We start from the raw sequence: 12,054 nt of genomic DNA, 5'->3' as shown, positions 1-12,054 counted from the left end.
ATAGGTCTAAATGCATATTCTTTGAATAAGTGACCGGATAAATCTCCCTCTTGACAATGTTATGGGTTGCATAGCAGACGTTTCACATAGGATGTTTTAGAAGCAAAAGGCTCCCTCTTCAGCAATGGTAATCGATACAAGCACACTGCACATCCTGTTGAAAACAAATACAAACTATATGCATAACTACAAGATTTGTAGGGAAGATAACTGGACAGCTGAAACTTGAGACTAAAATCTTCAAATGTTGTTTGCACTAGCTTTACGCATGTCTAAAAAGATCGACGAAATCAGGTTAGGAGAAATGTTCCTTTGGAGCTGGCAACGCTAAAGAATAACTGATTGAAAGATCAAGTGCAATCTGACATAGAAAAAGTAGCTATTCGACCGAACTCAGAACAGAAACGATGAAGATATTAAACAAGAGGCAATAACAACCAACAAACTCATGAACTAACAGACAAACAATCAGTATTACTTCAAAACACTAGGCAGCTCAAGACATGATTGCCTGCTACAACGAGGAACATGTTCAAGAGGGCAGTAATCCAATAAAACAACCAAAAGCAAGAGAATTTAGGACACCAGAAATTTAATATAGAACAAAATACATAACTAAGAAATATTCATATTCTCAACCATAAAGTAGTAATTGTTCCAGCAAAGTACCATAAGACGTACTAAGTAAAGAGTTTAGAAGAGATCAAAACTTAACACCATCTACTGCAAATATGTCTGCCTATAGGCTTGAAACCAGATAAAATTTAAAGATTTAGAGCTTGTCCTCAAACTCAGATAGCGGGGTCATTTGCTCCTTCAGGCCCTTCCTCTTGCGGATGTCTTGAACAAGCTGAGCTGCCTGGGAACCAGCTTCCAGTGGATCAGAAGACATCATCTCCCAATGATCGAACACACACTGGGGGAAAGCCTGGCCAGAAGTTGCAGCCCTCAGTTGACCAGAGAAACCGAAAGACTCGATGACAGGGAGGTAGGCCTTGATGTTGTAGAGTGGAGTGCCAGGCCTCTGCATTTCTTCAAAGACGTGTCCACGCTTCTGATTGAGAACACTGTAGATACCACCAAGAGCACCCTCAGGAGCTTGAATCTCAACAAGATACACAGGTTCAAGGAGCCTTGGCTTCGCTGTAAGCTGAGAAGCATAGATAACCCTCCTGGCGGTTGGAATGACCTGACCACCTCCTCTGTGAATAGCATCAGCATGGAGAACAACATCACAAACTTCAAAGCAGATACCCCTCATGTTTTCTTCAGCCAACGCACCTTCCTTTGAAGCCCACTGGAACCCAGCAACAACTGAATCCTTGATTTCATTGAGGTACTGGACTCCCTTACACATATCAACCACCATGTTAGGACCAGTGGTCTCAGGACCGAAGCACCAGATTTTCTTAGCAAGATCCTTGTCCCAACCGAATTCCTCAGCCAAGATCTTTGAGCGGATTTTAGGATCATCCCTTGGACCAATACGACCATCATCAATGGCCTCAGGAAGACCTTCCTCCAACGGGCGTGCTTCCATGTACAGACGGTTGTGCTTGTTGGGAGACTTGCTCATCACAGTACGGCAGGACTTCTCAAGGACTGTCTCACGGAAGGACACAACAGGATCAGATTTTACAATTTCCGCTCCACCCATAAAATCATCTTGCAGATCCTTCAAGCAGATCTCAAGGTGAAGTTCACCAGCTCCAGCAATGATGTGCTCTCCAGACTCCTCAATGGTACAGACAACCATAGGATCGGACTTAGCCAGACGTTTCAGCCCTTCAACAAGCTTGGGAAGATCAGAAGCAACCTTACACTGAACAGCAACACGCACAACAGGTGAGACAGAGAACTTCATTGCACGAATGGGGTGAGCATCTGTTTCCTTCTCATTTGTCAAGGTAGCATTCTTGGTGATGAACTGATCCAGACCAACCAAGGCAACAGTGTTACCACAGGGAACATCCTCAACAGTTTCTTGTTTCTTTCCCATCCAGATAACAGTCCTCTGTACATTCTTGACATAAAGATCCTTCTTTTCCCCAGGAACATAGTTTGGTCCCATAATTCTAACCTTCAAACCAGTTTGGACCCTACCAGCAAACACACGACCAAAAGCAAAGAATCTACCCTTGTCAGATGCCGGAATCATCTTAGATACATACAGCATAAGCGGACCATCTGGATCACAGTTTCTGATAGCATTAGCATATTGGTCATCCAGGGGACCCTCGTACAAATTCTCAACACGGTACTTTTGAGCTGTGTGTGGAGAGGGAAGGTGAAAGATCATCATTTCCAATAGGGCAGTGCTGGCCGGAAGCCAGTTCTGCATGACCCTCTTCATCAATGCCTTTCCCATAAGTTCCTTTTCATCACTCTTCATAGTGACATTGAGCTTTGTCAACATGGGCCACAGCTTATCCTTCTGGTCATTCATGCAGGTGTTGATAATCTGCTTGATTGGTTCATAACAAAACTGGACAAAACCACGCTTGCAGGTAGCAGAACCAGTGCTTTTGGTGGTCCACTTCTTGGTAGCTGGATCAAAGTAGTTCTCACCCCAGAGCCTTTCCATCATCTTTGACTCATCAACTCCAAACTTAGATGCATACATCTTGGCAAAGTTGGTGAGAGTGAATGCCCAACCGTGCAAACCAGCAGAGAAAGCAACTGTTCCTTTCTCGGGGTACACCTGGACATCACCAAGAAGAGGGTCTTCGTAGGTAGCCATGATGACATTGGCATTCTCAATAACCCTCTGGAATGTCTGGTAGGCCTCCTCGCCATCCACCTGGAGCTCAAGGAAACACCTGTCCATCTTGTTAACAGTCAAAACAGGCCTGATCCTTTCTCCCAAGGCTTGACGGAGCACGGTCTCAGTTTGGACACACACGCCCTCAATACAATCCACCACCACAAGGGCACCATCAGTAATACGAAGAGCAGCAGTAACCTCAGATGAAAAGTCAACGTGCCCGGGAGAATCGATGAGATTGATAAGGTACTCATTTCCGTTCCTCTCTCCCTTGAAGCTCTTCAAAGACTCGTCAGTCATCTCGTAGTAAAGAGAGATTCCAGTAGATTTAATTGTAATACCACGCTCTGCCTCATCAGCACGGGTATCAGTCATCCGGACATCACCAGCAACTTCTTGTGCAATGATACCGGCAGCAGCGACAAGGGAGTCTGTAAGGGTTGATTTACCTGAGTGGAAACATAAATCAACATTATTAGCTCACTGCAGTACAGATGCAACATGACAAATCAAACATGATTGAACAAGATAGGATAACATTCCCCAGAACAATATCAAACATCTCTCAACTGCATTCCAGCCTAAATTGATAGTAAAAAAAGTGACACATTTTGACATCTAAAATAATTTTAAGACCCACAGAAATGCTCTTTTGTTGTTCAGAAACCATGAATTCAAGAATGAAATACTTTCCAAACATAATTGATACTTGGTGAGCAAAAAAAGTGAGAATGGTGTATAATTACCATGATCGACATGGGCAATAACAGACATATTACGAATGTTATGCTTGTAGTCCATAATCCTACGCAGCTCTTCTGCCGTAAACTTCACCTGCTCATACAGAAAATTTATCTCCGTTAAAATGACAGGTTAAATTTTTTCAGCAACCCACAAAGGAAGCAATTAGAAAAAGAGTGACTTACCATCTTGACTGATTGTAAATGTCACCTCAGTAATCAAATACCACCTGCAAACAAGAAAAGTAAAATTAAGCAGTTACAAAATGGGCAATAAACATCATAGCAGTTATATAAGAAACTCACAAATCACATATTTCCTAAAATCCATATCGCAATTAATCAAGTCTGCAAATAGTTACATATTCAGAAACCATCTCATACATATACTATCAAATCTTTGCACACACAAGTAAATCCACACAACCTTCTTTAAAACCTGCTATAAACATATTGAAAGCAAACTCAACTGGATTTCACAGGAAAAACATCAGATAATTTTCACCTCTGATTTCAAACAATCCAGATAAAATCAGCAATCTTTTACACAGAGAACAGGAGACAATTCAAAGAAGAAAAAAAGTTGTCACCTTTGAGGACGAATTACAGCCAAATAACTAGTCAAAACAAACATCAAGCATACGAAACAATCACACAAGATTAGCACCGATTAATCCAAAAAAAAATCAAAACTTTTTCCACGTCAAAAGCATTTCACGTCCGAACTTGCGGAAACAACCAAAGCGGCGATCTACAGCACAATCACTCAGAAAAACAAAGAAAATCAAATTTTCTGACGTAAAATTTTCCATAATTGAAAAACCACATCAGAAAATCACTACAAAACAGAGCATCCACTGAGATCAATACAAAACCGCAACGATCTAGCACAGATCACATATATCCACATATCAATCATCTACAACGATTTCAAAGTCGAAATATTCATATATACAAAATCGAAATACAACAGTATCGAAACGCATGCAGGAATAAGCAAAGGAAAAACGATCACGGAGACAACAAAATCGATAGCGAAAAGAGTGATGCGAATAATACAAACAACAAGTAGCAGCAGATTTGAATAATAGGAATATAATCAGAGGGGAATAGAATAATGAAAAAGAATTGAGGAGAGACGAACCTGGAGAGAGAGAGAGAGAGAGAGAGAGAGAGAGAGAGAGCGTGAGGAGGACTCTCGGCAGCCACCAAGAGCAAGATTGGGACTGAGGAGAGATTGTGAGGGTTGGGAACCAGTGGTGTGAGTGTTATATAAGGTCAGGGTTTCCGTTTACTGGGCTGGGCTCCATATCCATGGGCCTTGGTACCAGCCTCGCGAATTATTCTAGATGCCTGATTTGGAGTCATTCCTTTTTTTACATTTACCGTAATTTAATACCAAGGACTGTTAAAAGATTATTACAATCCAATGGGCTTCCAAACAGGACGAACGTTGCTTCGATACTGGTAATAGGTCGAAGGTTCAAACCTTGCTTTGGATAAAAGCATCCATGGGGAGAGTGAGGCCCCGACTCGGAGGCTAAAGCTTCGGCTTTCCCTTTATAACAATTGTAAAAAAAAAAAAAAGAATCAACAAGATTATGGTTTGCAATCTGTAAATTCTAATGTAGAAAAAGAAACCCGTACTATAGGGGCTGGTGTGACAAGTACATGTCCACTGTTTGTTTTTGCGATGGTGTTGTAACTTAATCAAGCTCTCACCTAAATTTTTTGTAACAAAAAAAAAAATCAGGAAGATTATGTTTTAAAAAGTAAATTACGGAAGAACCCAATTCTAGAGGCTATGCCCTAGCTCTTCGAGAAGGTTTCAACAAGTTATCATTCAAAGAGAAAGATATCAAATATCTGGAGTTTCTTTTTGTATATTATATGGATGATCCAATTCGCAAGGACCATGATTGGGAATTATTTGATTGTCTTTCTCCGAGGAAGAGGCAAAACATACTCAACTTAAATTCGGGACAACTATTTGAAATCTTAGTGAAAGACTGGATTTGTTATTAAATTCCTTGGCGCATTCGTATGCTCATTCGAGATATCAATATTCTAGCTTCGTCCCTTTCGGACTTGATTTTGTTCATGTTTGGAGAGACGCAATTCCTTAGCTGCTCTAGGATATGTTATTCATGTAGTTAGGTTGTTTAGATCGGGTCGAGGTGGATTATAGAAATGTTTCTTTCTATTGAAAAACAATGTATAAAAAGATTTGGTAATTTCACTAAATATCCATTTAGTTTAATGACATAAGCCCATTTTATAAGTGAGAGGTTGTGAGTTCAACTCATGATATATAGGGTAGTTGTTGTATTTCAATTGTTTATTGAAAAAAAAAAAAACCCTCTTGTTAATGATGAAACAAGTTTATAAGGTTTTCGCACTTAAATACCGCGTGAATGACTAAGATTAGATGACATTAATACGTATGTATGGTGGTCCTCACATATGAATGGCTAATATTGCACTATGTACTTGAACCTTAATTTAAGTATGAAAGATTATGAGTAGTTTTTAGAGGAGAATGTCTACTCACTTAAGGGACAGTTTTTGAAGGATTGTGAGGGACAAGTGCACTTACGACGGAGACCGAAATCGATCCAAGTTTAAGAATCGTACCCCTAATGGCTAGGTTTTGGAGAGAGCCGAAGCCCCTTCTTGGTTGGGATCGGTGTCGAAGAGACTTCAACTTGGTGGCAGCACAGGGCGACGACCTTATCATTTGAGGCAGTGCACATGGCGTCAGCCTCAAAGTTTAAGTTGTTATTATTCATGCTTTATAATTTAATACATGTGGTTAAAATACATTTATCCCTCGTAGTCCTTTAAAACTGTCTCCTAAATAAGCAAGCATGAAGCCCACGTTTCAAAGTTTCTTCTACGGTCATGAGCTTGACCTCTCGTATCCAATCGTCGAGTCAGATCTTAACTGGAATTATTTCTTTTGAGTGAGATTCCACCCTAATTAATATCAAAATGTAACTGACATAATTTAAACAGAGCAATCGCAAACTCTTTCTATCGAGATTTACATCCATATAAGAACTGTCGGCGATAAAATTAAAGAAAACAACTAAAATTTAAGAAGAGAAATGCATTTATCTTATCAACTTTCCCGACGCTTTTACCTCCTAGACGGGTCACTGCTGTGAATTGCCAGTCAGGATGCAACCATTTTGGCCTTCTGTAATGTCTTGGAACTGGATGAAACATATCCAGTTCTCCGTGATCCATTGTCGAAGAAGCCGGTATCTAAGCAACATTTGAAGCTGCTCTAACTCTTTGAGTGGGTCCATTAAGTGGACGGTCAACACGGGGGCCTCTAATTGTGACAATGTGATATCATCTTCTTCTGGTTGGGCTGCAGAGGAATTAGGCATTCCCATCAACTTGCCAAATAACTTAATTCCAGACGATGATAAATGAAAAATCAATAAAGACTGTTAAACTACCAAATCAAATAAACGTCTGAAAGATGAGAAATGAGAAATGAATAGAAAAAATAGGAGAATAGAATAGATCGAGACATACACATGATTAATCCCAAACACAAAATTTTTCTAGTTTTCCCTACGTCTGGTTATAGCTTAAATTGAAGAGAAGTCTTTGTGGGTTCTCAATGTTTCACTCTAATACTTGTATATCGCAAATTATAGTCTTCTTTGGTGTGCAGAGTTTTGTGTGCACAAGTGCTGCAGTTGGGAGTAAATCTAAGTAAAATTCCAATATATAGAGCGTTTATGCGAATCTATATGCGAATATTCGTTTCTCTTACATGGTATGTCATTTAACAAAAAAGAGTCATATGGAAATGTAGAGGAGGGTATCTAATTCATCTTATTTCCTTTTATGAAGGATTGTCTTCCTTTTTGTTCTAGAGTATGTGTGTAAATAGAGTTTCTCCAACAACTATGAAAATCCAAAATTTTGAGACTAGAAAAAGAGTAGCTAGTATAACACTGTTTACTAGTTGGTGCTTGTTCAAATACATGTCTTCTATAGAGATTCTTGATATTATTTCAACACATAATTATAACCTGCACTGATAGTAAGTCCAAGGTTTAAAGCCCAAGGTCTAAATCCACTAAAGGAGGATATGAACCCGGTTCCATACATTAGTTGCGATCATCGTATGCGATCTTGATTTCAATTATAGACCATTTTTGTTAGGACACATCCCGGATTTCACCCTAAATTCGAAGAGATCATGCGAGACCCACTTTAAGAATAACTTCATCGAAAATTTCGAAAAAATAACCCATAAATGTGGACTACCTATCCTATAAAAAACACAATTACATTTCTCAAAAAACCCAACCATATAATCATGGAGCCACCCTACTCCCAAGGTCAAAACACCTCCCAATGTACAAATACCAAAGCTAAATTGACCAACAACAATTTCACCAATTTAAAACAAATCTAATGAAGGGTAGCAATATAGAAAAATGAGTATGCGGAAGTTGTGCTGCTGACTATGCCACGACTCTATATATGCCCGTCCTCAAATAATCAAGTTTGCAAACTGGGTACTTGAAAACGAAAGGCCTAGGAAAAGTATTTAAAAAATGTTAGAGTGAATGAACAAAAATAAATAGAATAATTTAACATAAACATTATTTAAATATTTTCCCATATTTTAAACCTTAAAAACTTCGATGCATGCAACATATAAAACGTTTAGCTTTAAATCTAGAAATCTCGTAAAAAGAGACAAACTCAGCTCCGTTGGTTAAACAAAAGCAAAAGCATAAAAAGGAGAAGAGAATGGGAATAGAAATCACCACGTAAAAAGGAGCCTCCCAAGTTCTAGTATAGCGTCCCGCGCTACTGTTCGACTCGACACACCTAGGGCGATGAAGAGATATATAGGCTAGCCAACAATGAATAAAGACGACCCTAGTATGGTGAAAGAAAACCTACGAACACTATAAAATCATAAATCTTCCTCAAGATCTTGCAAATGTAGAACGTACTTAGAGATTATCAAGAGAAAAGAAAATTAAATTTAACGACGGGTCTCACACGTTGTAACATTCACAAATCAATAATTATAAGTGAGATTAAATCATAAAGTGTAAATCGTAAATAATATATGTCAAATCTAAATACTCGTCATAACAATCACAATGTCAAGATCAATACCCAACAAATAAATGAGAAATATAAAAATATACCGAAAATCCCATTTTCAATAAATCACGAGTAAAGTCGACAAATAAAACCATAACACTTAATTCCGAAAACTACTTCGGAGAATGAACTATTAAATTAAAGGATTAAATTCAGTTTACCTCCTCAAACTTTAGCTCTAAAATCAGTTTGATCCCCGAACTTTTTTTTTAATCAGGATGATCCTTATACTTTCAATTTACATAAGTTGTCTCTGAATTTCGAATTTGACTGTAAACATGACATCACAAGCTGAGTTGGCCACGACATGAGGACCCACTTATCAGAAATTGACCTAAAATTTGGATAAATAACCCCCGAAACTCAGATCCCTTCATAGGTTTACTCAACTGATCATCAGCTCAACCACACCCTCCCATCTCCAACAAGTACACTTCTATACCATCTGTTTCTGTCTTACACCCATCTCTTCACTTTCAAACCACACACATCTAGAACACTAGATTTGCTAGAAACTCAATGATAAGACATATATATCCAACCCGCAAAAGCTATCTCATAAACCCAAATAAAAACCAAAATCTAAAGCAACCAATACCAATGCATTCATATGAACACAAAAAAGAAAAAATTGAACGAGATGGAAGAAAGAAAAATAGAAATTAGAATCTAAAATTGAAGTGGTGAAAAGCCTTTTCCTTGGTGCTGCCCCTTCTCTTCATCTTCCTTCTTAGCAATCCCTCTCCACCCCCAACATGGAGTATGTGCCGCCACCAATCCCTGTGAAGATGAATAGGAATTCTTAGATCAAGTACAATTCATGGATCAAGTCGGAAGAGCTTGGCCTCCTCCTACTTGAGATTGATTGACATCAGAAAAGGCATAGAGAAGAGAAGAGGGGTCATCGGAGTAAATGATGAGAGAAATATAGAGATTAGAGAGGAAGAGAATTATAATTATTTTTTTTGATAGGAAGAGAATTAGTGAGTTTATTATTAATGTTTAATATGTGTAAATGTCAATTATACCCTGCTGAGAGGGTCAAAGTTTGAAAAATGGGCCCTTATGTCGAAGCCAACTAAGTATGTGACGTTATGGTTAGAGTTAAATTCAAAATTTGAAGACGACTGATGGAAAATTGAAAGTATAGGGATTATCATTCTGATTAAAAAAAAAGTTCATGAACCAAACTGATTTTAGAGGTAAAGTTTAAGAGGGTAAACTGAATTTAATCCTAAATTAAACCAAGACAATATATAATCACTGAAAATCTCATTTTCGATAATTGCTTGGTTAAATTTTTTTTTTTTTTTTTTTCTCAATTGATAATTGCTTGGAAAACTTATGATTGATGTATGAAAAAATATTATATTCGATTCTGAAAAGATCACCTCAAAGAAAATATTTTGTTGAAATTCACTTATCGCATAAGTTCAAATAGTGACCAACATATAAGTTAAAACCAAATATCATAATGCAAGTTCTATTCCAAAAACTAACGCAAATCACAACTTATTAGAAGTAGAATATAATGAATGAAATTTTGAAAAAATTAAATGGATGCATCATTTAAAAATTTATACCCCCTGGCTGGTTTAGTATTGTCTAACTTTGATGGAGCTGTTGCAGGAATATTGCACATGTGTGTGTCTTGGTCTAATGCTAGTTAAACAAGAAATCCTGATTCCGTATAGAGATAAGATATCAAAGATATGTTTCCTTGTACAACACCTAAAGGTGCTATGTAATCCCTATATAAAGGGCTCCTATCATATGAATAAGAAGGTGATTCTCTATTCTCTTTGCTCTCAATTATTCTCTTAATAATTCTCTCTATAATTCGTTATCATGCACTCTGCTCTAGCCTGAGTTGATAGCGAAACCTTAGAGTTAATAGCCCACCATTTGTTTTTTCGAAACCCTAAAAGCCAAAAGAGTCTCTCGGCTCCTCTGTCCGACCGCAGTCGCTGTCCGCTTGCTTCCCCAACCGCTGCTGTCTGACAACCTCCGACAACAAATCTTCCGGCTGCCGTCCGCCATCGATTATTGACTTCCTTCGGCTTAATTTTTCAGCGTTTTCTTTCAAATTTTGAAGTTTTGAAAGGTTTACGTTTATATATATGGTGACTATGACTAACCATATGTTTTATTTTCCATGATATTATCGCGTGACGAATCGAAATGTAATTACGCAAGCAACTTCGCCGCATGCACATGGAACTAAGCATGGAAATTGCAAAATGCTACTATTAACGCAGTCTATTTGGCAGACTAGCAAGTAATCTTTTATATACAAGTTATTTCGAAGTTCAAATAACTCCGCCGGGGGGGGGGGGGGTAATAAGACCAACGTTGATACCATACAACTCGGACCCAGGAACGCTCGTAGTTCTGGGATTCTCCCTGCACACACCAAATTTCAAGCATAGAACGAGGATGGAGAAAGGAGGAAAGGACAAACCATTAAAGCATTGTTTTGTGACCTCTATCAAGTCTTATAACAGCTTGGTTGTGTATGCAAGAGCAAGGTAACATTCTGCTCATTCGAGTTTAGACTTACTCAATGCCTAAGGCAAATATTCATTGGGTATCTGTGGAACTTTTCATTGGAAAAGATTACACCATATATTTTGACCCCAAGGCTAAGAAGCCTAGATGCCGAGATTGAAAATCTCTCGCGCTCAAAGTATGAGGCACCACATTGACATGGGTAAAAAGCAGGGGCGGATCCAGAAATCGCAATCGGGTGGGACTTGGATTTTTAGTAGGAAATTTTTTTTGACGGTGTTAGAGAAATTTATAGATTGAAAATAAAGATAAACCTAGTCATAAAGGACGTAGTGGGCCTTTACCACTCCAATGTTTGTTTAATTCATAAAACACTTTAGACATAACAAAAAAAACTAAATAAGCATTTCAATAAGACCGACAACCTCGCGTCCTCACCGATGCTGCGTGACAAGGGTATGGCAAGGAAGAAAAGAAAACAACAGACAACATAGACGTTTATCTTTTTTGAGAAGATAGAGAACCTTATCTCTTTCTTTAACAAAAATGAAATTAAATATACGATAGACACTTGGATCACGTCAATGCTAGCTAGGACTTGAGTGAGACTATCCCAAAAAATATTTGATTAGTAATTGTACAAGATGAAGGAATTTGAGTGGGAATTTGACGGTGTTAAAGAAATTTATAGATTGAAAATAAAGATAAACCTAGTCATAAAGGACGTAGTGGGCCTTTACCACTCCAATGTTTGTTTAATTCATAAAACACTTTAGACATAAACAAAAAAAAAAAACTAAATAAGCATTTTAATAAGATCGACAACCTCGCGTCCTCACCGATGCTGCGTGACAAGGGTATGGCAAGGAAAGAAAAGAAAACAACAGACAACAT

The 12,054-nt window shown here is 38.2% G+C and overlaps 1 protein-coding gene and 1 pseudogene across 2 annotated transcripts in view; both read right to left on the bottom strand.

The window, feature by feature from the left end:
- The window catches only part of LOC101292394, a 1,325,780-nt pseudogene that overhangs the window by 1,119,432 nt on the left and 194,294 nt on the right, over window positions 1–12,054 (bottom strand). The gene's annotated exons all lie outside the window — the stretch shown is intronic.
- Window positions 599–4,675, bottom strand: LOC101310585 (elongation factor 2-like). The gene is made up of 4 exons (XM_004294023.1): window positions 4,649–4,675; window positions 3,691–3,734; window positions 3,511–3,598; window positions 599–3,213 (listed from the first exon to the last, which is right to left on the bottom strand). Exons 2-4 carry the CDS (start codon window positions 3,691–3,693, stop codon window positions 773–775), a joined length of 2,532 nt encoding a protein of 843 aa, XP_004294071.1. The 5' UTR covers window positions 3,694–3,734; window positions 4,649–4,675; the 3' UTR covers window positions 599–772.

This window comes from Fragaria vesca, linkage group LG3, assembly GCF_000184155.1.
Source record: "Fragaria vesca subsp. vesca linkage group LG3, FraVesHawaii_1.0, whole genome shotgun sequence".
NCBI classification, from domain to species: Eukaryota; Viridiplantae; Streptophyta; class Magnoliopsida; order Rosales; family Rosaceae; genus Fragaria; species Fragaria vesca.
This window is presented reverse-complemented; position numbering and strand designations above follow the sequence as displayed.